The following is a 25,711-nucleotide window of genomic DNA, read 5'->3' as shown; positions in this document are numbered from 1 at the left end:
CCCATAGTGGGGGGGGTCAGCCCACAGTCTGGGGGGTAGGGGGGGCAGCCCATAGTGTGGGGGGCCAGCCCACAGTCTGGGGGGGTAAAGGGGGGGCAGCCCGTAGAAGGAGGGCAGCCCACAGTCTGGGGGGGGGTCACTCTGCCAGCAGGCTTTGCAGTAAAGGCACCAGCCTGGGCCTGGCAAGACCCGGGGGGGCCTGTGCAATGGGTCCCGGTGCCTTGTGGTGCGGCCCCAGCCCCGGGGCCTGGCTGCACAGCGGTCAGCACCAGCCCGCGTGTGGTCGCAGCAGCAAGGTGGCTGGGACGGAGCGGGGCCACATGGCCCCCGAGGGCGTCTCTGCTCTTCCGCCGTGTTAGAAGTTCTCATGTGCAGCCCGTGTCTCTGCCGCACGCCACCAACCGTGCCGGGTGCCGTGGGTCTCGCCGTCTGCTGATTCGCAAGCTGGTTTCATGGCGTTCTCACCTGTCTTCCCAGGCATACACCGGATTTTCATCAGACTGGCCAATCCGGCGGTGGTCCTGATCCCGGGGTCCCAGCGTTCTTGACCAGGTGCCAGGCGGTGTGGGTGCTGGCCACAGGGCTCGGGACTTGCAGGTGCTCTTACTGCCCTTGACCTGGCCTCCGACCTACGCATAAGCCTCCAGGCTGCAGCCACTTCCTTGGGACTGGGTGAGGCATGCAAGGACTCGGACCATGTGTGCCCTTCACCTCTCTGGGCCTCTCTTCCCCAGTTGGGGAGAAAAGTCTTTTCCCACTTCTTGTCTGTGTTAAATCAGGTCCCTACAAGGAAAGCTCTTCGGGGCAAAGATGACCCATGTAGGGTCCCTGTCTGTGTACAGGTTTCCCTCGATTTATGTGGCACGTGTGTTCCTGGAGAACGCCGCCTAAATCGAATTCACATAAAGCAAACCCACTTTATAGGGTAAGAAATAGGGATCGGTTCCTGTGTCGGCTGCTCCAGCATGGGCTGGGGTGAGTGGGCGGTGCAGGGCGCAGCACTCACCCCAACCCAGGCTGCAGCTGCCCCGGGAGTGGCCAATGCCAGCTGCCTGCAGCCACTGAGTTGCGCCGTGCCCCTGAACCCCCTGGGGCTCCACTTGTCCCCACTCTCCCCAGCTCCTGCTGCAGCTGTCCTGGGAGTGGCTGATGCCAGCTCCCTGTAGCTGCTGGGCAGGCAGCTGGTGCCAGCAGCTCCTGGGGCCGCTGCAGCTGGGGCTGGGGTGGGTACTGTGCCCTGCACGGCCCAGCCCTCTGCTTGTCCGCATGCACCCCAGCCCCGGCTGCAGCGGCCCCAGGAGCTGCCGGCACCAGCTGCCTGCACCAGGGCACGGTACAGCCCAGCGGCTACAGGGAGCTGGCATCGGCCGCTTCCGGGACAGCTGCAGCAGGAGCTGGGGTGAGTGAGGGCAGGCAGAGCCCCACGGGGTTACGGGCATGGTGCAGCCCTTGCGGGGGGTGGAGGTGAGGTGCTCTGTGCTGATCGCAGAAGAGCAAATTTACCTCACATATAACGTATTATGGGTCTAAATATGCTTATCACATAAGAGTGAATTCATGTATAAAGAACCCGCATAAATCGAGGGAAACCCATACTTCTACAGCACGCGGAGCCCTGACCTCAGCTGGAGGTACAACTGCACAAACCGACAACCGCGGGGGCTGTTTGCTAGGATGCAAGTATACTGACTGTAGCACCACCTGGTTGGGTGTTGCTGGGAACCAGGGAGTCTTCAAAACCATTGAATCCATGCTGCAACTTGTGTCCATCTCCAGCAAAAAGAAACTGGGTGGCAAAGGAGCTGTTACCCTTCCTTACTGACCCTAGCCCACTAGAGCACCCGTTTGAGGTGCTAATGAGAGTATCTTGTCCCCTTGATACTTGAGGGAAACCAGTGCATTAGGAATAGCTGTGGGCAGGGTGAACACAACGTTATTTTTGTGCGTTGCATGTCTTTCTGAGATCAGCTGTAGCGGTGGAGGGGGGTGAGAAAGAAAAGAAAATACACTACAGCTGGGCGAAGAAAGGAAAAGGCAAGATAAAAGGGGAGAGCATTCGTAACTGCTGGTTTGTATCTTTTCTTGGTACATAGTTAGGGAGGGAGAATTAATGGTAGCTTCAGGTTACAGAATGAAAGGATGATGAAAAGGAGCCTCTGCAGCCTGGGCTGTTTGTTGAGGGTCTTATTTCTGTCTCTGTCCGTTGATCTCTTATCTCCAAATCTCCCATCAAAGGGGCTTTTTATTAGAGCCCTGTGAGAAATTGCAAACTTGGTGCTTGCCAGGGCACAGTCCTTTGATCAAATCCCCAGAGCTGGGATGCTCCGAACTGTAAGGAAAACAAACTGGTCCACAGTTAAAACACTGGCCTCATTTCCCCCCGCCCAGTGAAGGAGAAGTGTTAGCCGGTTCAAATTGCCACATGGACTAGAGGTGCATTTACATTTAGATCATGCAAAGCTTTTCCTTTGATCACAAAATCATCAGAGCTGGGCTTGAGTGGGGCCATTCCTGTGCAGTGACACATGTCAAGGAGCAGGAATTTAGATCAGCGTGTGCAATGGGATGGTGCAATGGGCTAATCATGTCTGATCCTTTCAGGATAGCTTCCCGGCACAGTAGTTTGAATGTGTCTTCCTTCCCGCAGTACCTGAAGTAACCTGACTGATGATGACATGAGCTTGGGCTCGCGCAAGAGTATGCATCTCTGATTCAGCTAGTCTGTAAAGTGCATCTCTACCCTTCCTTCTAGCTAGGTTCAGACTAACATGGTTAACTACCTGTCTCTTGACTAGTATCTGCCACGTATGGGCCACGTGCTCCAGGGAGCGTGTGGAGTCCTTTGGTAGGCGTTTGTACCTCTTAGCAAAGGCAGGTCGGAGACGGGTACCTTTTTGTTTGGGGCAGAAAGTCTGATGTTTGTGATGGCTCTTGGTTATCCCAGAGCTTTGGATCAGTCTCCAGGAGAGCTGTTTCCTATGCAGGCAATCTCTAGCCATAGGCTGATAAAATCTTTCATAATAAATCAGATTTTCTATGGTTAAAAAATATCTCCATGCCGCAGCGCAGTGAGCCTAACTTTGTGGTAAAATGTTAACACAACGTCTGAGATTATGATCAAGTGTTGTTGTGACACGGGGGCTTTGTGAAACATCACGTTGCTAAAATCCTACATGATGGCACCTGTGTTACAACAGGACGTTGCAACACCAGCGCGGCGTGTGGAGGCATTATTTCATACAGGCAGCATTGCTGCATGCTGTCACTGCTCTTATTTGCCTAACCACAGGTTTTAGCTTGATGCTTCTGGGCAGGTTTTTCAGGCCCTAAGCTAGGGGCAGGCAATTATTTTGGGCGGAGGACCAGTCACTGAGTTTTAGTAAGCCATCGAAAGCCGTGTGACAGGCAACCAGGAGCAGATAAATATTAATTTTCTAAATTTTTAGGGGCCCCACAGGCCAGATGGAATGGCCTGGCAAGCCGCATTTTGCCCACCCCTGCCCTAGGAATGTCCCCTGAGATATCACATCTTTTGCTGGCTCCATGTGCCACAGGCTTAATTAAGCCTGTGGATGTCCCACCAGCAAACAAGATGATAGGACAGAATGGAAGGAACAACGGTGTAGACAGGTGTTATGTCCTAGGGTTGCACTTGAACCATGGGGAACAGTCCTGATTTTCCAGCAAGAGTGTGTGCGTTGGGGTTGGTGTGGGGGCAGGGGCGAATCCAGGGGGATGTACTTGCACCCCACTTTGATTCTTGCAGTTTAAACCCAGCTGCCTGGCTGTAGCAGCAGCATTTCTTTTCACGCAGAGGTGAGGGCGTCACTTTGTGGTGCGTTATAATATACCTGTTCCCTTCTCAGCTCTTCATTCCCAGGTGTTAACGACCCTCTCTTCTTTGTCTTGCCATTCACAGAATCATGGAAAACGAGGGCTGGAAGGGACCTTGGGCAGTTGCATCTAACCCAACCCCCTGCTCCAAGCAGGGCCATCCCCAGCTCCATCCTTCGGTGCAGTTGTATTCAGTACGTACCGAGAAAAGGCTGTTCCACCAGTCAAGCTCGTTTTTGTTCTGCTGTTCGGCTCTGTTCCCTGCTCCTGGTAAGGAAGCTCATTTCACAGCTCAGCGGGCTATTTGTAACTCCTTCCAACAAAGTTATGTGTTTAAGCTCCCAACTTAAACTGAACAACACAGTCCAAGGCCCCCGGCGTATCTGTAGATCTAGGGGATTTTTAACTGGAGAAAAAGTTGAGGTGTGGTCTCTGGCAGCATGTCTCAACCCATGGTCGTGACCCAAAAGTGGGTCGCAAGAATACATGAAAGGGTTGCAAACAGACTTTCAGAATGGATTCTCCTTTCAAGGAGGAAAACGTGGGTTTTCCCTTGCAGGCTGGCAGAGCTCCAGCCTGCGAGGGGCTGCTTGGGACCCCCCCAGACCTCTCACATGCCACCCTGTCCCACATACTCACCCTCTGCCCCACACACTGGGAGCTGGCGTTGGGGGGCAGTGGGTTGGGAGTGAGGGGCACTGGGTTGGGACTAGCCATTGATATGTACAAACGAGTGGTACGAAGAAGGTGGAGAACCACTGGTCTATGGGACGATGCATCTCCCCACGTGCAACCCCCTTTCCAGAATCCCAGATCCATCCATGCCAGGGTGTTTATCCAGCTGAAAGGAGGATGCAGGAGTTGAGATGGGGTGGGGGCAGTGCGCTTAGAGAACCCCCCTGGCTCTACAACTGCTGGAGCCCAGAGGACCTTGGCAACACGTTATGTACATGACGCAATTCTCCAGTGATTTGTGCAATTCTTTTTGACCAGCCCCGCATGCAAAGTAATGACTGCAGGATAAAAATGACTCCCCAGCTGGCAAAAGGAGGCAGCCAGCTCCCAAGGAAGTGCTGGAAGAGGTGGAACCACTTGCTTCCTTTTGTATCCACCCCTCACTGGGCCGTGCAGGCAGCCCCAGGGCTTGTTCCAAAGGCCGCCGGCAGAGGGCAGTAGAGACCTCTGTTATGGGAGAACTACATCTCCCAGGAGCCAGTGTTCCTAAGGACCTACACAGCCGCGGGCTGATGTAGGCGTCCGCCCCGCCGCCTGTCCCCCGCGCGCTATAAGTGGAGCGGCCTGGGACGTCTCCCCGCGCGCGGTGGGGCGGGCTCGCGAAGGCGTCGCGGCGCGGGCGGCCGTTGTAGGTGATTAGCGCGGACACCGACCGCGGGAGCCCGGGCGTGCGCTTGCGCAGTGGAGTCAGAGCGCGGCACGTGCGCGGCATGGACGATGGGGAGCAGGCGAAGCGGCTCCGGCGGGACGCGGCCCTGGGCTCGCTTGAGCCCTTCCTCCTCGCCCTGCCTCAGTTTCCCCCCCTTCCTCCTCCTCCTGTTTGCTTGGTTGGGCGACGTTCTCATTCTACAGGTCAAGGTTTAGCGTTGCTTTTTTTCCTTCTTAAAGCCTAAAATGTTCTAAAATCCAGCTCCTCGCTGTGCTTTGTGAGCCCAGGTGTGATATCAGAGGCTGGCGTTTGCAGTTGTTTGAGGAAGGGGCTCCCTCGAATCTGCTTCCAAAAAAAAAGCAGCGCCTTGTGTAGGTGTGGAGGGGGCCGTGCAAACAAGTGATATCCTGGCCCTAGGGCAGTTCAAGGGAGTGTGCAGTGGGGATGGGACCCTGTCCTGCTGGCCCCTACCCTGTCCCTGGAACGGGAGCGGGCCAGTTTGCTCTATGCTGATGTCCAGACGTGTTTTCAGGCCCTGGTAGTCAGGGCTCCCAAGTACACCCTGGAGGAGTTTTTGAGGAAGATCTGCTGAATAGCATCACTGAGCACTTGGTGAGTTCAGTGCCTGGGTACATTGGAGTGAGCTGGGCATGGTCAGCTGCGTCCTGGAGCTGTCTGGGGCTCCAGCCCCTTGTCACAGTGTGCTCTTAGTGCCAGTGCTGCATTTACAGCTGCTCCAGTCTTGTACCCGTGTGGCAGGAAGCAGTAGTTTTGCACTCACTTGCATGTGCTCTCTCTGTCTCTTTCTCTCTCTGATCCTGGACCATTGAGATCTCGCTGCTTCTGTATTTCCAGCTGGTTCCAGAGCATGAGATCCATTGACGGAGACAGAAATAAGATCCTCAAGAAACAGCCCGGGCTGTGGAGGTTTCTTTCCATCCTCCTCCCATCTTGCAACCTGAAGCTACCACCGGTTCTCCCTCCCTGACTGCAAGCCAGTAGTCAAAAATGCATTTCCCTTTAATCTTGCCTTTCCTTTCTTCTCCCAGTTGTAGCGCATGTTCTTTCTCCCCGCTCCACCACTACAGCAGAGCTCATGATGACGTGCATGGAAATCCTGTGTTTTTATGTACCAAAATGATGTTCTTTCCACGCTCTCAATGGCTTTTGCTAATGCACTGGCTTCCCACAAGGATCAAGGTGGCAAGATACTCTCATTAGCACTGTGATTAGGTGCTCTAGTGGTCTGGGGTCAGTAAAGAAGGGTAACAGCTCCCTTTCCACCCACTTTCTTTCTTCTTTTAGGAGATGGGCATCCTTTCAATAAAGTGATATTTCTTTTTATCTCCATCTTAAACCAAATGAACATAGCCCATGGTCTCTGGAGTTTTCCTGAATCTTCTAGTGTATATTTTTAAAGGAGAGAGAAAAGATGTGGTGTCTTACGGGATTGGTGCGCGTCCCCATAGGCAACTTCCTTCCCAAAACTCTCAATCTGCACTGGCAGGGTTGCTTATCCAGCTGAAGGGAGGATGGAGGAGCTGGGCTGGAGAATCCCCCTAGCTTGGCAGCTGCCCCAGGGACACCAGGCCCTGGTGACATGTTACAGATATGCTGCACTTAGCAGGTGACTCGCGCGTGCAGTTTCGAGCAGCCGCGGATGCAAAGGATAAAACTGACCCCGCTGTAGAAAGGGGTGGTCCGCAGGGATTATTCCAAGGGGCTTCTGCAGGGCGTGGGAGAGAGCTGTTATGGGGGAACTACATCTCCCAGGAGCCTTTGTTCCTAAGGACCCCTCAGACGCTGGCGTAGGTGTCCATCCCGCGCGCCATAAATGCCGCCTGGCGTGAGCGGAGCGGCCTGGGACTCCCCACGGTCTCGGGCAGGCGACTAGCGCGGGCCACCGCGCGCGAGGGCCTGAGCGGCGGCGCCTGCGCGTTGCGGCCCGCGGGGGAGCATGGACGACGAGGAGGAGACGTACCGCCTGTGGAAGATCCGCAAGACCATCATGCAGGTGGGCCGGGCCTGCCTCCGCCGCCGCCTCCCCGTGCCTCAGTTTCCCCTACCATCCCTGTGCCTGTTTCCCGTCTTCCTCCTCCTCGTGCCTCAGTTTCCCTTACCCCTGCCATCCCCGTGCCTCAGTTTCCCTGTCATCGCTGTGCCTTAGTTCCCTCCCCACCCGTTTTCGAGCTCACGATGCCCGCTCCCCGCAGCTCTGCCACGACCGTGGCTACCTGGTGACCCAGGACGAGTTGGACCAGACGCTGGACGAGTTCAAAGGGCAGTATGGTGACAAGCCCAGCGAGGGGAGGCCGAGGCGCGCTGACCTGACAGTGCTGGTGGCGCACAACGACGATCCCACGGATCAGATGTTTGTCTTCTTCCCCGGTGAGTTGGGTCGCATTGGGTCCGGTCCTGTCGCTTCTTTGGAGAAAGCTTTTAGAAACCCGACAGAGGGATGTGTGCTCTCGTAAAGGAAACGGACATTTCTCCTAAATGCTGCTTTGCCCGATTTTTTTTGTTTCACAGAGGAGCCCAAGGTCGGGATAAAGACCATCAAGTTGTACTGCCAGAGGATGCAGGAAGAGAACATCACCAGAGCCCTGATCGTGGTGCAGCAGGGCATGACGCCGTCCGCAAAGCAGGTACACAGCTGCCCTGTGGGCCGGCAGTATTCGGGCTCTTGGTGGCTAATGCACCGGGATCAGGGCTCGTTTGTGTTGACCTCTCGGAGCTCGTCAGCTGCCATAAGAGCGGCGACCGTTACTTGAGAGGCCTAGAGTCTGACACAGGCTGCAGCAGGGCGCAGTTGCAAGAGGGTGGTGCTCAAAGGCATTTTGCTTGGCTTCTGGGTGTATGGCGGGGAAGGGGCCAGGGCTACATGGCAACAGCAAGGATTGGGCCCCTTGTAGCTCCCCTGCCATCCGCCCCTGGCACACCAACATCTTACAAGTTGGGAGTCGGGGGTGTTTTCGGCACTGCCCAAAAATGTTGCCAACCTCTTCCCTACAGGGTAAGGTTGAGCTTTGCTTTTTTGTTTTTAAAGCCTGCGTGTTCTGAAAGGCACTTGCTTGTTATGTGTGGTAAGGCCATGGTGCAGCATCAGAGGCTGGGATTTGCAGTTGTTTGAGGAAGTGGCTCCTGTGAATTTCCTTTAAGAAGCAAACAAACAAAGAAGCACCTTGTGTAGGTGTAGAGGAGTCCATGCAAACATATGTGATATCCTGGCCCCAGAGGAGTTTAGGGGAGTGTGCAGTAGAGATGGACTCCTGTCACGTGACTGTGCTGGAGTCTGGTTCTTGGAAGAGCCCTGCTGGGCACAAATACCCTTTGGATTCAGTGTAGGTTGCTCGATGTATCGGCAGTTACCGCAGTGCTCTCCATGGGTCTTGCTTAGTATGCTGCAGAGATGATCCTGCTCTTACAGATCAGCTATGTGAGAAGTCCTTGATTCAGCTCACTAGAAATACCTAGGGAACATGCCAAGGTTGTACTCCTGCAACTCAGTTTCTTTCCTACTCCTCAGGGGTTTGGCTTGAACAAACTTTGTATTCTGGAGGGTGCAAGATACTGCTCTTAACTTCTTGTCAGTGAAGCTGTAGGCAGTGAAGTGCTTTATTGCCCAGATACTGCAGTGGTGGGCCCAGGAAAATCCAAGAGAGAATGAGACATTCCCTTATCCCGGCATTGCAGCCCAAGAGGGACAGAAGAAGTTAGGAGGGTGGGAGCAATTCAAGGAGTGAATAGAGTAGTAGGGAGTAAAATGTCAGGCTGTGATGGGGGAAGTGGTGCTTGCCTGTCTGCTGCTGGTGGGGAGGTCTGTTATCCACACCTGCGCATGCCCTTGAAGTAGCAAAGGCAATATGGTGGGAATGGCATACTCTAGCCCCAGTCTGAATAAAGCCAGGACCAGCTCAGTCTGGTGTGCTGGGCTTGCTGGCCCGTGCTGATGTTCAGTCTCTCTCTTCTCTTTTTTTAGTCCCTGGTAGACATGGCTCCCAAGTACATCTTGGAGCAGTTCCTCCAGCAAGAGCTGCTGATTAACATCACTGAACATGAGGTGAGTCCAGTGCCTGGGTACATCAGTGTGAGCTGGGCATGGTCAGTCACATCCTGGAGCTGTCTGGGGCTCCAGTCCCTTGGAGCAGTGTGCTTTTGTGCTGTTGGGTGCTGGCATTGCATTTAATAGCTATTCCAGTCTTTCCTCTTTGTTCCTAATGCTGGTCACTACAGGAAACAGTGGTTCTTGCACTCGCTTGCATGTGTTTTCTCTCTCTCTCTGTCTCTGTTCTTGGGTTATTGAGATTTCCCTGCTTCTGTACTTGCAGCTGGTTCCAGAGCACGTGGTCATGACAAAGGAAGAAGTCACTGAGCTGCTAGCCAGATAGTATCCTTTTGTTTCTGAGCCTGCCTGAAGCCCCTGCCAGCACAGATGTGCTTTGTGCTGGAAACAACCACACTCATGGTGTATACAGTAGTGCTTTTATTTGCTCTGGGCCTGCAGAGCAGGCAGCAGGCCCAGCTGGTTTGCCCAACTGGTGATCTTTCCTTCACTATGTTGCTCAGTAAGCTGAGAGAGAACCAGCTCCCAAGGATACAGGCTGGAGATCCCGTGGCCAGATACTTTGGGATAAAGCGAGGGCAGGTAAGGATTTTGAGGTAGGGTGGCACTAGGGGATGGTAGGTAGGCAAAGCCCCTGAAGTCCTACCTAGTGAAATTGGTGCTGGCCTTCTCTGCCCATCCATTGCTTTCATTTCCTTCATAGGTGGTCAAGATCATACGGCCTAGTGAGACAGCAGGTCGATACATCACCTACCGACTGGTGCAGTAGTGTGCAGGGTGTCAGGTAAGATGAAAGTGCATCTCTGCTTACAGAGGGGCTGGCTACATGCATGTCTCAAACCATGTTGTACATCTGTGCTGTAACTCCTCTGAGTTACACTTGTGCTAACCTCCCTAGGAAGCGATGTGGGAAGCTTGGACAAAACCCTGAACAATACGCTGCACCAGGGGTGTCAGACATATGGCTGTGGGCTGGATCTGACCTACAGAGCCGTTCCATCTGGCTCGCTGGGCTCCCTGGCAGGAGTGGGGCCTGAGCCCCGCTAGGTACTGTTGTTGGCAGCAGGAGGGTGAGCAAAGGCTGTTGACACTGTCCTCGCTTATCCAGTGGGGACTTGGCTCTGCTGCCACTGAACCCCTGCCACCATCCGATTTTGAGCCCTGTGGTCTGGGTCCAGCCTGGGGCAAAGATGGCAACCCTGCACTATATGGAACAGTTCTGCAGTGACAAGGATGGACCAGCTGAGACCTGATTGGTCTTGTCCCTCAATATCCACAACCTGTTAAACTTCCCATTGTAAGGTGGAGGACAAGTGTGAGGTGCCTTGGGCTGGGCATAGAGCACCAAGTGTCTGCCGAAGTTGAGCGGAAGCAGCAGTGAGATGTTCCAAATGCTGCTGCTTCTCTTGAGAGAAATCCCAGATTCTCTTTTTTCCAGGTTTGGAAGAAGAATGCAGTGGCATCCAGTGAACACCTTCTCCGGCACCGTTTTACAGATGCTTGGGCTTGTCTGTCCCTTTTACATACAAGTCCTTGAACTTCTCAAAATACACACATAAGAGTTCCCTGGTGGAAATCTGGGCTTTTTTAGCTCTTCCCTTGCTCTCATCTGTGGACTGTCCTGGAAGCTGCCTGGTTGGATCAAAGGTCAGACAGCCAGGACTATGCCACGGTCTATTTAATTTAGTAGGATTTTAATAAAGGCTTTCACTGTGGACATGTCTCTCTGGTACTGTTTCTCTCCAATCAACCCTGCAGAAGAGTTGCTTGGGGTCACTCCATGTTTCTCCCTTTCCATCTTGGAAGCAACTACTGAGCGCTGCAGTGAAATCTTGTCCTGCAGCACTGAGCTGTAGCGCCTCCCGGCTGTCATCACCCACACGGTGGTCTCCCTGTTTGTGGCAACACCCCTCAGACCTGCTGTTGGAGTGGGATGCCTCTCTGCAGCAGAGACTGGGAGCAGGCAGATATCCAAGCTGTGCTAAGCACACTGCTTGAGATGTGCTGCTGGGGAGCTGATGGCCTGCCTTGCTGGATGGGAGCTCCATCTGTTTCCAGCCTCTGATGTAGAAATGGTCTGTCCCTCTTCCCTCTCAAGGTGGTGAACTTGCTTTGTGTGGCGGTCAGATTTGGTAGTGGGATGGGGAATGGACACATGGGGCATTTGTACACATGCTTGTACTGCAGCACCGGGTGCTTTTAAAAGTGCCTGGCACTGTGCTGCATGTAGTTGTATAAGTGGCAAAATGCACGTCAGCGCTGAGAAAATGGCAGCGTGCTTTTGAACTAAAGCACGTCGAAGATATTTTAGTTCAGAATACGCTTCAGCACGCAGAAAATGGTGATGGTGCGCTTCTGCTGCTTATACAACTGCACGTGCTGCAGCACAGTTCACGTCAGCTTGTATGTAGAGCAGCCTCAATTAATCAAGTCTGCTCCAGTGCGCCAGATATCTGGTGTGTCAGAGAACGAAAATGGATGCGTATAAATGCCTGTGAATGCTGTTAAGAATGTAAAGCTATTCCAAATTTCTTTGAACCCCCTCTCTAAAAGTTTCTATCCCCGTAAATCTGAGGCGGGGTGGGCAGTTATTTTGGGTGGAGGGCTGCTTACTGAGTTTTGGCAAGCCAGCAAGGGCCACGTGACAGGCAGCCAGGGGCAGATAAATACAAATTTTCTACATTTTTTTAGGGGCCCTGCAGGCCAGATAGAATGGCCTGGCAGGCCACATCTGGCCCATGGGCTGCATTTTGCCCACCCCTGATCTAAGCCACCTCTCCCACTGATTGATGTGCTGCTGCCTTTCCTTTTGTGTCCTTTATAGCCAGGTGGGACTGATGTGTGATGGAGAAACCTGGTTAAGGTCCCACAGGAGGCCAGTGTAGTCTTGGGCCATGTGGTTCAGGAGCTCTGGCTCCTAGTTCTTTTGTAACTATTGGACCGTGACTACTCCCGCCTGAAAGCGGCCATCCCACTGCCTTGCTACAAGGTGTGTGCTGGATTCTGCTGCCTAACAGAACTGCCTTGGAGGAGGGCAGTGCTTGTCTCTCCTTGGCCCTGCAGCAGCATGAGGCTAAAAAAGGGAGGCTGAGACGTGTGGCTTTTGGTGCATACACTCATCCAAACATTTTATTTCACTGAAGCGGGTGACTTGGTAGAAAGCACAAGCCACACGATGCTGCTCTGTGCGCTGGGCTAAACCTATATACAAACAAGGGTGATGATTTTCAATGCCAAGCACAAGCAGAGCCCTCAGAACAGAACGCTTGGGCATCGCGGCCCATCCACTCCCTCTCGCATTCACCCATCCATCCTTGCAGACGTGCACAGTACCGCCACTGTTACTGGTAGCACAGCGAGCTGGTGAGTAGTCCTGACTTCTGCTATGGAAGCAACCTGTTTTAAACACAGCTCTCCTGTTGATGAAGTATGCGGCAACGATTCTTGCTTGTCTTCCCAGCTCCATCTCTTCTATGCGTTGTATTCTGTGTACCTCTTTACCTCCACCTCCTCTCATAAAGAGCTGCATTATCCTGCTGGGCTTTGCTCAAACAAGTCAGAGAGCTCTGGATGTCACATCCATGAGTTCTTTCTACTTGTCTGGATCTCTTCTCTGCCCTCCACAACATAGAAGTATCTATCCCACCCCAAACCCCTGAGGTAGCCGTTCCTTCAGTACGTCTTCAGCCTGCTGCTTCTGTAGCGTAGCTGGCCTGAGGATGACTTGGACTGGCTGTTTCTTTCCAGTGAAGGGACAGAGTTCACATGCTGAGCTTGATTGGCTTCAAAATGGGTCAAACTCCTTTCTCTTTCCAGCTGTGCTCTCTACCTAATGTATTTAGCAGTGTGTAGTGACCTCTAATGGCAAAGCCTGTTCTGCATGAAGGGGCAGGAGTTATCTTTGCTAACCCCGTTGGCTGCTGAGGGGGTGTGTCTGGTCGAGTTTCAAAATGGCTTTGAATCGGTACATCTAACTAGCCTTGGGGGCTGCGGCCTGTTATCAACAGGGGCAGATGGAAAAGCTGATGGAGACTCGGTCAGCCTGTCTGCTTCAAATGACAGGAAGCAAAATTGCAGCAGGGGGCTCTGCTTGAAGCTAGCATGCAGCAGACGGAAAGGCTGCAGGGGCAACCTCCGTTCTCTGGTTTCCCACATTGTACACTGGCCTATTTGCTTTGAGAGGGCTCTGAGGCTGGGTAGGAGACTCCCTGCTCCCTTGCCTGTGCTGTGCTACTCCCAGTGCTTGCCAGAAGAAAGCAGAAGCCATTGGTGCGGCAACTCAAAGGAAACTGCTTTCAGCTCCATTGTTTAGAGCTCGTCCCATTCTGGTTTCTGCTGCTCCTTCCCTGCAGAACCGTCTTTGCTGGGCTCCGTTTTAACATCATGAGCAGCAGTGTTGGACACTCCAGTGTCTTCTCTGCTGGAAGGTGCCAGGGCTCCCTGCCAGCCGAGGCAGCCCTAGGCTTAGGATGAGAGAGCAAGTCGCCCAACTTCAGTGCAGGGGCCTGCAGGAGTGGCAGTGCCCATGTCTGGGATTTTCACAGAGCTGTAGCCACCCTTTCTTCCATAGTGAAGCCACACTTCAAGTCTCTTTTGGATCATTTGAGATTAGAAGAAACTATGCAAAGGACTAAACAGTGCCTGGGATCTCTCAGGAACTGCCCCGTGGACAGTGTGACTGGCAGTGACCCCTCGGGTAACTCCCAGCTCTGAGTTACAAATAGCTTACAGCTCCTGTGCTCTGGACAGGCAGAGAATGCCCATAAATAAAAGCAATGGGCAAACTTTTCAGTGGAGAGCAAAAAGGCACGTTGGTGTTTATCTCCTGTGTTGCAAGGAAGCGCCAAGATTCCTGCAGTTCACTTGCAGCTGAGATGTGGATGTCTGCTCCAGTTGGTCCCACAGTCCATGTATTTTGTCAGGATCTGGCAGGAATATACTGCATCAATTCTCAAAACCTCCCTGCAAAGCCAGGCAAGAGGGCACGTGGCACTTCTACCAGGCCAGCCTGAGGCTGGATATTTTCTGGGACCTCGATTGCTTTTGAGTGGACCAACTTTGGAGGCTTGGAAGTCCTCTCCAAGAAGCTGGGGTATAAGTTTGTCCAGAGCTGTCTCTGCTCCTCATGGTGCTGTGTGGCCTGGTGTTTGTCCTCTGCCACCCTGCCTGGTGCATAGGGCTGCTGTACTGAGTGTTGAAGGATCCTAGATGCTGCATAAATACAAAATGCTAACTCTTGTTGTCTTGATAAGTGGGAAGGAGGCAGTGCTCTCTCCCAGCAGGTTGTCCCTTCAGCTTCTTCCTTTGCAGTCTGGTCGGCTGTGTTATTGGCAGTCTCTCCCAGCACCACCTGTGGCAACTGCAGTGATGTAGGTGGGTCAGGTACTGAAATAGCTCTTTCCTTGCAGAACAGTTTAAATAAAGGCATGGGGTTGGGGAACAGGAAGATGGGAAACCCCCTCTGGCAGCCCAGATGGGTACAGCCAAGTCACGATCTCTTTACAGTCCAGTGTAGCAAGATAATATAAACCTCCGCGGGGCTCCTTGCAAGAGGATATCCTGCTTGGATGCAGTTGTCCACCTGCAGCTCTGGCAAAGTCCTGCAGAAAGTCAAGTTCCTCGGGGGTTTTGTATGGACATTTCAGTCATTTGGTCTGCAGCCAGCATACAAAACCCTGGTGAGCTGCCTGAAGCACAGCTCCGCTGTAGCCCCTTCTCTTTCCTGACTGTACACAGCCATGCCTGTGGCTTAGCTGCCGGTGGGGAGCTCCTGCTCATCTGCCCTCCCCCAGTGTCTATCGCGTGGCTTTAGCTTGGCGGCCTAGACAAATCTGGGCTGCCGCTCGCTGGCCGACCTCACAACCAGCTTGCCGTCCCGTAACCGAATGGTGGGCAGCAGCCCGTGCCCCAGGCTGCAACGGGCTGGCGGCTTGTTGTTGGATTGGTTTGTGTTATAGTCAGAGAGCGGTCTCGCGCTGCCCTCCCTCTCTGGCCCGGAGTCCTCTTCCGGATCGCTCTGCTCTTCCCCCGGCGAGCCGCACTGGCGAGAGGCGGCACACTCTGCATCCCACTGGCCCGTGCTACAGGTCCTGCTCCGCTGCCCCTCGCTCAGGTCGTCGCAGGAGTGAGCCTCGTCCGCGCTCGTCTCGCTGCCTTGCGTCACCAGCGGGTGCCGGGGGGCGTCCTCGCCCGGGGCCAGCAATTCCCCACCCTCTTCCAGCTCGGAGTCGGAGTCTAGGGAGCGATCGGCGGTTTCTAGGGGACACACAATTGATCACACTCCTGCCCAAGGCTGTGGGAGTAGCAAGACCTTGGTGCAATGGAGCCTCTCCCTGCCCGTGGATTTCTGTTTATCTGCCCATAAAGGTGAGCCTTTGGACCTGGGCCCCATTGGCTACAGTGGGTCCTAGTGAGTAGCATCCCGTAACATCAAAAGCATGCAGCTCAAATGAGTGATGGAAGTGAGAGCCCAGCTGAGCCTGCGCCTGGGAGAACTGGGGTGAGGGGTCGAGCCAAGACCAGTGATGGCGGGTCTGTGCTGGGCAATGTAACAAGCCCACCTCCACCAACGAAAGATGCCGATCGGTGGGACTGGGGACTTACGGCAGGACAGATATAGCACAGGTTGAAGCAGCATGAGCTTCTTCTGTATGCGGGGGTTGCAGGACCAGGGCTGCCTATGGCTTGCACTCACCTCCGTACGAGTCTGCGTTGTAATCAGAATCCCCCTTCTCCGAGGGCAGTTCAAGGTAGGGGCCGCTGCCTTGCGGAGCTGCAGCCAGTGAAACCGCATTGTCCTGGGAGGCAAGGAAAGGAGGTAAATGGTGGGAGGTGAGAAGAAGGGGCAGTTTAAATAGGGCAGGTCGTGTGTGTAGGGGGGAAGTCTCCTGGCTCTGTGTGAAATGGCTCCCAAACTCCCATTCAGAGGAAGAAAAGATATTTGTGTCTCTGCGCCTCGCCGTCCTTATGGGCTTACTGATTTGCACTGCATGGCCGCTGCAACAAGGAACCCATCTAAGCTGAGCATGGCTACCATAAGGCTGCGCAGGGAAAGGGGCAGGTTTCACTAGCCCTGTGAAGCCAGCACATTTGGGAGGTGCCTGGCCTGCGTTCCCCAATGCTGGCTGGGGCCTGTGCATGCTGCTGTGATGGAAATAACCCTCCCAGTGGTACATTTCAATGCTGAAGGGAGCAGCTTGCATCGACACTGGGGCCGTGTGAGACCAAATGAGGCAGCTGGTTGGATCCTGGATCGAAGTCTGATATTCAAGGTACGGCTGGTCCCAAGCCAGACGCCAGATGCATATTCAAGGCCCAGTTATTCTGGCTTCCTTCCCTTAAGCCCTGGTATATCTCCCTCTAGGGACTCCTACCTTGGCCCTGTCCTCTTTGGCATCCTCAGCCCTTTCGCTGGAATCGGGCAGCAGCTTGGCATCTGTGGTCTCAAAGATGGTTGTGTAGAAGATGATGAGGGCCTCGATGATGCGGGCTTGGTGGGGGTAATCGACCAGCGAGGACAGGGAAATGGTGGCCTCGGTGGGCCTTGGGCGCATAAGCGTGGGCCCAAAGACAATGCCCAGGTTGCCCGAGGTCATCTTGTTGTCCTGCTCCACTTCCACAATCCTGAAGCAGACAAAGAAGACAAAAAGGGGCTTGTTCATGATGTAATGGTGTGGGGAGCAGGGCCTGGAGGACACAGATGGGCACACTGAGCTTGCACATCCAGAGGACTCGGGGAGGAGATGCTCTGCTGATACTACAGGAATCCACATCCTTGGGGGACAGAAGTCGCCACAATCATGCCTCCCCCCACAAATCATCCTGTCCTGCTGAGAGAGGCTGAGGGAACTGGACTGATTTGGCCAGTGGAGAGAAGACTGACGGGGATTGAATAGCAGCCTTCACCTCCCTGCAGCGGGGTTGCAAAGAGGATGGAGCTGGGCTGTTCCCAGTGGGGGCAGATGACAGAAGGAGCAATGGGCTCAAGCTGCAGCAAGGGAGGCTGAGGTTGGATATTAGGAAAAACTCTCCCAAGGAGGGTGGGGAAGCTCTGGAGCAGGCTCCCCAGAGAGGTGGTGCAATCTCCATCCTTGGAGGTTTTCAAGATCCAGGTAGACAAAGCCTTGGCTGGGATGATGTAGTCAGGGCTGGTCCTGCTTGGAGCAGGGGGCGGACTACATGTGACCCCGTTTGGTCCCTTCGACACTAATTTTCTGTGATTCTATGAAACGCCCACCTTCTGCCCTGGGGAGAGGCTGACCTGAACCCTCCCACGATAGGGACGGGGAACCAGGGCCTGGCACATTGTGCCCAGTCCCCGCTGCCCGCCTGGCAGCCCCCACACCCCCGCACCTGCACAGGTGTTTCATGATGTACTGTAGCGTGGCCATGTTCTCCCGGGGAAGCTCCTTCAGCAGCTCCTTCAGTTTTAGCACCAGGGTGATGACCACCTTGTCGGTGTCGGCGCCTTTGTCCACCAGCTCGGGCCCCCCCTTCCCACTTTTGCCCTTGGCCTCGCCCCCGCCTTGCAGGCTTTCCTTGGCCAGCCCCATGAGCGCGTTGTACAGGCGGAAGGGCATGACGGGCTCCGGCAGCTGCAAAAAGAGCAGAAGGGAGATGGCTTTGTCAAAGCAAATGGGCATCGTATGGGCTGCGCAGCCAGCTGACGCTGTCATGTAGAGTTGGTATCGCAAGAGGCACCTGATCTCAGAAACCCCAGCTTGGGCCTGAGCATCCAAACCCTTCCACCTTCCTCAGCCAAGGCGTATTCACTTCTATGGCTAGCAAGCATCCCAGATCCCACCGGAGAGGGGAAGGGAAGAAAAAGGCCTCCCTGCCTGCATCCCAGTATGCTGAGCCCTCTCGTATTCCAGAGCCCAACTTTTAGTGGCGTGATGCAAAGCTCAGCTTCATCTTGCCGTTTGGTCTTACACCAGGATCTTTCCATTTAACCCGCACCTTCCTCCCGCCAGCCGTAGCCATCTCTGAGGCTGGGCGGGCAACGTGCTGCACAGCGCGGATGCCAAGGCCCTCTTGGCGTAGCGTTGAATGTCCCTGGGGAGCAGACAGGTTCTTGGTTTGCAAACTCCTCCCCCCCGTTATTTGTGGATGACCTCCAGCTCAGAAGCACATTGAACAACAGAATTCAAAATGATCTCGATACGTGGGAGAAATGGTCTAAAACCAACAAGAGGACATTTAAAAAACACAAGTGCAGCATACACCACGAAAGGGGAAATTAGCTGCTCTCATGCAAAAATGGGAAGCAACTGGCTGCACAGCAGTCTTCCAGGGGACCACAGGCTGAACAAGTCCCTAATGTGATGCTGTTGCCAAAAGGACGGATCTCGTTCTGGATCGTGTTCAGAGGAGGGTCGCTGGCAAGAGGTGGGACTTGGGGCTGCCGAAGGACCTGGCTGAGCGTGAGCACCGCGCTCTGCGACATGGGAAGAGAAACTGGGGCAAGTCCAGACAAAAGCACCGAGAACACAAAGGACTTGGAAAACATGACGTGTGTGGCAAGTCTGAAGGAACTGAATGGGCTTTCTCTAGAAAAAAGACCAAGGGAAATCACCATAGGTCTGCAAATCTGTATGAGGGTGACACAAAGAGGAAGCGAACTGTTGTTCTCCATGCTGGCTGTGGGTAGGACCAGAAACCCTCAGCTTCATTTGAAGCAAAGATCATTTCAGTTAGTAGGACAAGGTCGCTAACTCTGAGGCTCATGAAGCATTACAAAGGGCTAGGTATGCTGGACCCCCGGCAATGGCGGGGTTTAAGAGCAGGCCAAGCAAAGATCGAGGTAGCCTTGGTTCTGGCTCAGGGCAGGGGACAGACGGCGGTCCTTTGCAGTCCGACATTTCCATAACTAGTTTGGGGGCATCAGCAGCCAGGTGCTCGGGGCCTGGCACTGCTCTGCTCCTTTCTCACTGCTGTGCGTGGCTGCCCTGCCTTGCCGTAGAGATCGCAGGCCAGATTCTCAGCCCACGCGAATCCGTAACTCTGCTGCCGCGCGAGGAGCCCGGCTGAGTCGGCACCCTGGCCCTTTTTGTGGCGGTCCTTAAAGAGACAAGTTGCGAAAGAGTTAAGGTGCAGGGCGGCAAAGCCCAGCTTAAAAAACGAGCGAGAGAAGCTGCTTCCTCTTTCCCTGCCCTGTGGTGTCTGTTCAGGCATGTGGGCAGCAGTTTGCAGTGCTGGTTTCACTCACTAGCACCTGGGCTGAAGGCATGCAGGGTGCTGCATGGTACAGACCTCTGCGAGCACCGAGACACCAGCAGCAGCTGTTTCCGCCGGGGCTGCTGTGAAGCGATGCCCCTGGCCAGGAGAATTGGGTTTGACTCCCTGGCTCTGCAGCCACCGTTGCACCCAACCACTGCAGAACAAGGATCCTACTTCCCCACCTCACTGGGGGGATGGGAGGAGAAATGCCTCGGAAGAACAAAGGAACTACAGCAATGGGCACAGGAGCGAGATGCAAAGCACTTCCCTAGCCACTGGGTTCGCAGGCCCAGACGGAGAACAAAACCTGCGATTCCTGCAGGGGAAGAACACCCCACCCTCCACCCCTACATGCGTCTAACTGCACTGCACGCCCGATCTGGAGGGACGCCGTCTAGGCCTGAGGATTTTGCAGCCGCAGGTGAAGCTTTGCTCAGGTGCCCATTTCTTCAGGAAGAGCAGCACCCGCAAAGCTGCCTGCAACCCATTGGCCAGACAAGCTGGGGCCCCTCTTCTGGGCTCTTCTCAGCACCCGACAAGGCTCGAGTCTTGCCTTTCCTAACAGAAGCTGAGATTCCAGGGTCGTCTCCTTTTTCAGGAGCTGAAAAACCACGATAACAGCCTAAGAGTTGTCCACGCTGCTTTAAGTCACCAATCTCGAGCAGGCCAGTGGAGACCTAAGGTCACTGCCACTGCCATGAGCCGTCCAGCTCATGGATTTGAACGCCAGCGTTCGTCCGAGCTCCTTCCCCTGCCACAGGTCGCTCGGTGGGGCTTGGTGCAAGAGAGTTTCTTGGGAGGTTTCCCCCATCCCCTCCTCTGCGGAGGGGATCCCCAGCAGCCACTGGCTTCTTACCTGTCGCAGGTAGAGCTTCAGGACATTGCTGATGTCATGCGGGGAGGCTTGGGACAGCTCCACCAGCTCCTTCCCATTCTCAAATGCCTGGCAAAGCTTCTCCACGCGTGTCTTCACGCCATTGACCCGGTAGATGCCCTGCAAGGAGGAGATAACAGGGGTAAAAGACTGGGAGGGATGTTCCTCCTCTGGGTGACATAAAGCAGCAGTTTTGTGGCCTCATATTTAGGTACAGTGGTGCCAAGTGATTGCAGTCGCCTGCCGCCGCCATTACTCCTTCAGAGAGGGGAAACTGAGGCAGGGAGGGGAAGTGACTTGTCTGGGACTACAGGTAGGCATTGTTGGAGCCAAGGTGACTTATCAATCAAGTATTCCTGGCTCCCAGGCCACTAGGAAGAGACTGATAGCTCCGCTGTGAAATGCAGACTCTGCTCCACCATTACTGAGAGAGGAGCTCCATGTAATGACCCCAAGGCACTGGCCACACACGTGGAGTTACCCAGCTCAGCTCAGCTCAGGAGACAGGAATTGAGCACGGTTCAGACGACGGGCAGAGAAGAGGCACCCACCTTGGTCTTCAGAGCCCGCTTCTCAATCTCGGCGATGCACTTCTTGATGATGAAGGGGATGCCATCCGAGCTGCTGCGCAGAGCCTGCGTGAAGTCCTGGCCGAAGAGCTGCAGCTTCCCTTGGAGTTTCTTGTGTCCACACTGGATGGCCAAGGTCTCCAGGCACTTCTTGTGGCAAGCCAAATAGCACTGGAGTGGGCAGGCAGATGGTTGGAGAAAGACAGGAAGACGTCCCCCCCACACACACCCTGAGAGAAAAAGCTTCAGGCAATGGGGCTGGCTTTGGCATTGAAGAAGTGCCGCGCTTGGGAGCAGCGTGTGGCCAGACAGAAGTCTCCACCTCGGGGACATCAGAATGACCTTCCCAAAGAGACGCGTGCCAGCTGTCGTGAGAGGAGCCGTCATGCAAGAGCAAGAGCGTGTGGACCTGAAACGCTCCCCCAGGTTTTCTGTAAGAACCCAGCAAACCTCTATGGGGCATTGTCCCCAAACCCGCCCCTGCACCAGGGAACCGGCCACGCGACAGCTCTCCAGCAGGGCTTCCTCGGACACCCGTTTTTTGCAGGCTCGACCTGCATTTGTGCTCTTCCCTTGCATGTGTGAGCCCCTGCTTGCGTCTGCACCTTGGGCACATAAAAGCGACGTCAACTGCAGAGGCGCAGTGGCTCCTCCTAGTCTGCAAAGCTGCAAAGCCAGAGGCTGATGACGGAGTGGGATGAAAGGCTGGTGCCACCTCTACCATGCACAGATTTGGCTGCAGCCCCCTTCTCTTCCCCCTCCCTTACCTCCTCACACTCTGCCCCCTGGAAGTACACGTAGCTGTTGCATTCCCGGCATTTGGACGGGGTGCGGAGCTTTCTCAGCCGATGAGTCTGGGCAGCCTTGGATAAGCCCATGTTTCGGAAGGGGCCCGTGGGAGCCGTCATTTCCGGGGTGATCCCATTGATGCCTGGAAGCAGAACAGAAACAGGTCCCTCCAAATCTGGCCTCACCCCGAGAAGTGAAGGCAGCGAGAGGGGGCAACCCCAGCCATGACCAGGTCCCTCAGTGATGCTACAAGCCAGTCATGCCTTTCATTTGGGCGTAGGGACTTTCACATCTCCGTGGCGTGACAGTAGGAGATTCCTGAAAGCAAACAGCACAGGGCTGCTCAGGGGAGTTCCCATCAGTTCCACGTTACTGGGGCCCCTCGTTCATGTTCATTATTGTTCTAGCTGGGGAGATGGTGTGCACGGCAAAGCCCAGCATCCTTCTAGGTCTGCTTGGCGCTGGATTTTTTTGGAGATAGCCTTAAAGCTATCTGTCTGAACATTAAACAATCCCGAGAGACTGATGGGCTTGGGCTCGGCACCCTCAGCCAACCCTCCTCCCCTGCTCTTCAGTGCGACGGACCAGCTGCCACAGCCGGTCACTCGTGGGGGACCGCATTTTAGCCAAGCTTGTTTTCCATAGCCTGGGAGCATTTTGAGATGGGAGACTTTGCATTAAGATAAAATAATATCGTGTTTGCTTTTTAACTTCACCCCTCGGTTCTCAGCTTCTCAGAGCTCAATAGCGCGTGCCCCAGTTAATTGAAGGTTGCCAGTTTTCCCTCGCCTGAGTTCAGCGATTACATTTTATGTTAAAAACAGAGTGCTTTGGCTTCCTCATGCTGAGGGCTCTGGCACTGGAGTATTTTTGCACTTCTGCTGGGTCAGACAACCTGCTCCTTCCTCCACTGGAAATTCATGATCCCCTGAGCGGTTTCCCATGCCTAAGGACACTTGGAGACTCCCAGCTGCAAAGAAGCCCTTGCTCAAGTTCTCTGTGCTCCCCTCCAACTTCAGGAGGGGGGGGAAAAAAAGGTGCCCCCAGGTTGTCTCATAGCCAACTCTCTACTGACTTAATGGCCAACAGCACCGCTTGCAGGCTTATCTGTAGGGCAGGCCAGCCAGGGTTTCCGCAAGGTAATCAGGAAGGAGGAAGCAGCTCTGGAAGAGCTCCCACCAGCTGACTCTTCAGCGCCACGCTGCATGCCAGCTCCTGGGTTTGGAAGCCGGGGGGTTTTGTTTGCCTCTCCCGCCCCATCACGCACTCTGTTCAAACGAGGCTGCGTTCTCGTCCTTCTCTTCCAGCTCTTCGCTGGAGGACATGGTGCCGTTGGAAGACAACCGCTGCAACTTCCGGCTAAATTCACCTGCAGAACATGACCCGCAATACGGAGAGGGATGATTAGGCAAGCCAGCTCTCTTCAAGGGAGATGGGTGCATTTCCCACACCCAAACGCCTTGCCCCATTCACCGCTCCCTAGCTGCCAGGATACTCTACCTGAGCTTGAATCCAGGCTGCCTTCGGTTTCAATCATGGACGTCGGCCAAGATTTATGGACCTGGTGCCCCCGTCCACCTGCAAAGCAAACCACTTCAGACATTAGATGCCATTTGCTGGATTCATGGAAACAACCCATGGGAGCCCAGGACCAGGCTGAGTATTGCCGTGCACGAGAGCGCATTCTCGAGTCCTAGGTGCAGAAAGGGCAAATCGGCTGTCAACCGACCCCTTTCCGAGCAACTGGATCAAGAAATGGCCCCGATAGCAGAGTCCGCATGGTTCTGCATTGACACGCATTCACAAGATGCACAAGAGCTCCTAGTCCTTCAGGGCAGCAGCTTGCCAAGGTAAGGAAGACCTATTCCTATCTGACAGCACCAATACCATAGGGTAGATGGAGGGATGGTGATACCTCCTCCAACCCACGCATTGTGTACTACACTTGGAGACCCAAAATTGGGCTAGAAGGACCACAGGTCTGCTGGACACGAACAAACAGAGGGATGACAGACCAAAAAGCCTGTATCCTTTAGGAAATGAGGTTGGCAACATCTCTTCCCCAGCTCCTCCACAACATATATCACACTTGGCCTTGGACCCATTCCTGTGTGATGATCACTTGGGATCTTACTTTCCATTCCTCTGCCTGAGAGTCGGGGGGCTGCAATAGAGTGACCGTGCTCAGCTCCAGCCCGCTGGAGAGGATACCGCGTGAGACCCCTGCCAGCCGCTCACCTCTCCGCTCGACGTGCACCGCCCCACTGTTCTGCTCCTTGGTCGCTGCACCTCCCTCGGGGATGCCCGTCTCTTTGGAGGGAGAAGCCCCATCCACGCTGCTGCTTGCAAAGTCGTTGGCATTGAAGCTGCCTTTCCGTGCCCGAGCAAAGGGCGACCTAAGGGGCAGGAAGAAGACAAAAGGAATCATTCCAGTAAAGGGGAGAGGAAAGAGGCACTTGGGAAGGACTCACTAGTCTGCCCTCTATCCTGGATACCCAACAGCGTGCCTCACCAGTGGCTTCACCATCCCCAGTCCACGGTGAACCTGGGATGAGCAGGTATATCGGAGTGGGGGAACTGAGGGGGTCGGGGCAACACTGGGAGCTTCCAGATAGTCCTGTCCTGGGCTTCCCCAGTAGGAGTTTCTGCAAGGGGCAGGTGTGGATGCTGGCTTGGAGAGGGGGAATCCTGTTACCCAGCTTGTGTTTCCCAGTAGGACACATCGTAAGAGCTCTCTCCAAGTTGACGAGATGCTTAGTACCCCTGCCCAGGAGAGAGGGTCCCGGGCGGTGGTGGAGGCTCTCTGACACAGACCCTATGCTAAGGCTCTGGCTGTCCTACCAGGCGATCTGTGACACGTAGGGCTCGAAGTCATACTGGGTCTCAGGCTCGTCTCCCCGCTGCAGCTGCTTGACGTGGGAGGCGTACTGCTGCCCGGGGTCATACAGCTTGCTGCTCTCGCACAGTGTCTGGAAGTAGACGGGTAGGGCAGCCGTCTGCATGTGCATGATCTGGTAGAAGGAGATGGTGGCCTGAAAGGGACACAGATGGAGGGAGGGTCAGAGAGGGGCTCAGGAGCGATTCTGGGCAGAGCAGCCCCGAGACCCTGCCTGCTAGAGCTAGGGAGACCTGAAACAAGAAACCTGGGACACTGCTTGCAGCGTTGCACCTCGAGTTGAGGCCTGGCTTGTAAGAGCCGGAGGGACTGGAAGCAGCTCTTCCTCCGTGCTAACCTCAGAAGCAGCGGCCGCTGGCCCAGCTGTGGACGGCTGGGAAGATCTTGACCTCCCAGAGCCCCGTGTGTGGCAGGGGCTTGCCCCGAGCCCCAGGTGCCCCACTGAGCCAGCAAGCCCTGCTCACCGATTTGATGACCTGGTCGCTCTGCTTAATGACTTCGTGGATCTGCCGCAGCACGTTCACCTTGGTGTCCTCCAGTTCCTGCTTCTGCGTGTTGGCGTCAGCGATGCAGGTCCGGTACGTGGCCTGCGCCTCCTCGGCCTGAAAGCCCCAGGGGACAGCGGGAGGTGAGAACTGCTCCGTGGGACGGCCCGAGCAGAGGACAGGGCCTCTAGCTATGACCTCGAGCGAGAGGAGGGGGGAGCTCCATCCCAGGACAGCGAGAGATGTTTTCCGAGCGCCCCTCACCTTGTTCTTGGCCTCCTCCTCCAGCCGCCTCTTCTTGTCCAGGGTCTTGGTGGCCGTGCTGCTGCTGGTGCTCTGCTGCTCCTCCTCAGCCTTCACTGTCACGTGCTTGGCCTTGTCGTGCTCCTCGCAGCGCTGATTGTACATCTGCTTGGCCTTGCGCAGGTTGGCTTCTGCCTCTTGCTGCCGAGTGAAAAAGGAGGAGACTCAGACCACCAGCTCGTTGGGGCAGAGCCTGTCTCTCTGTGCACGCAGGTCCGGGGCCAGCAGCGTGTGCTTGTTTCTGAGGCCAGTGCTAAGGACTCAGGAGTCTGACAGCATGGTTAGAGGGAGGCTGC

General features: G+C 54.9%; 2 protein-coding genes across 4 annotated transcripts in view; one reads left to right on the top strand and one right to left on the bottom strand.

Annotated features, from left to right (window-relative positions):
• Positions 1–7,122: 7,122 nt before the first annotated feature.
• Positions 7,123–10,998, top strand: POLR2E (RNA polymerase II subunit E). 2 transcript variants are annotated; one of them, XM_019513535.1, is made up of 8 exons: positions 7,123–7,232; positions 7,432–7,606; positions 7,748–7,863; positions 9,198–9,278; positions 9,523–9,605; positions 9,785–9,863; positions 9,985–10,065; positions 10,720–10,998. In XM_019513535.1, exons 1-7 carry the CDS (start codon positions 7,176–7,178, stop codon positions 10,048–10,050), a joined length of 657 nt encoding a protein of 218 aa, XP_019369080.1. In that variant the 5' UTR covers positions 7,123–7,175; the 3' UTR covers positions 10,051–10,065; positions 10,720–10,998. The 2 variants fall into 2 exon arrangements, with proteins under 2 accessions (XP_019369080.1, XP_019369082.1); XM_019513537.1 differs by having other exon boundaries at positions 7,124–7,232; positions 9,547–9,605.
• A 1,384-nt stretch (positions 10,999–12,382) lies between these two features.
• Positions 12,383–25,711, bottom strand: part of ARHGAP45 (Rho GTPase activating protein 45) — a 40,495-nt gene continuing 27,166 nt past the window's right edge. For both annotated transcript variants that reach the window (XM_019513534.1, XM_019513533.1), the window contains exons 11-23: positions 25,377–25,556; positions 25,092–25,229; positions 24,573–24,763; positions 23,970–24,127; positions 23,232–23,309; positions 22,999–23,100; positions 21,710–21,873; positions 20,925–21,113; positions 20,356–20,493; positions 17,634–17,875; positions 16,655–16,904; positions 15,976–16,078; positions 12,383–15,536 (exon numbers count right to left, since the gene is read on the bottom strand). In XM_019513534.1, coding sequence (XP_019369079.1) covers positions 15,103–15,536; positions 15,976–16,078; positions 16,655–16,904; positions 17,634–17,875; positions 20,356–20,493; positions 20,925–21,113; positions 21,710–21,873; positions 22,999–23,100; positions 23,232–23,309; positions 23,970–24,127; positions 24,573–24,763; positions 25,092–25,229; positions 25,377–25,556 — 2,367 coding nt within the window. In that variant the 3' untranslated portion in view covers positions 12,383–15,102. The remainder of the gene's footprint in view (positions 15,537–15,975; positions 16,079–16,654; positions 16,905–17,633; positions 17,876–20,355; positions 20,494–20,924; positions 21,114–21,709; positions 21,874–22,998; positions 23,101–23,231; positions 23,310–23,969; positions 24,128–24,572; positions 24,764–25,091; positions 25,230–25,376; positions 25,557–25,711) is intronic.

This window comes from Gavialis gangeticus, unplaced genomic scaffold, assembly GCF_001723915.1.
Source record: "Gavialis gangeticus isolate Ggan-Ray unplaced genomic scaffold, GavGan_comp1, whole genome shotgun sequence".
Classification (NCBI taxonomy): Eukaryota; Metazoa; Chordata; order Crocodylia; family Gavialidae; genus Gavialis; species Gavialis gangeticus.
This window is presented reverse-complemented; position numbering and strand designations above follow the sequence as displayed.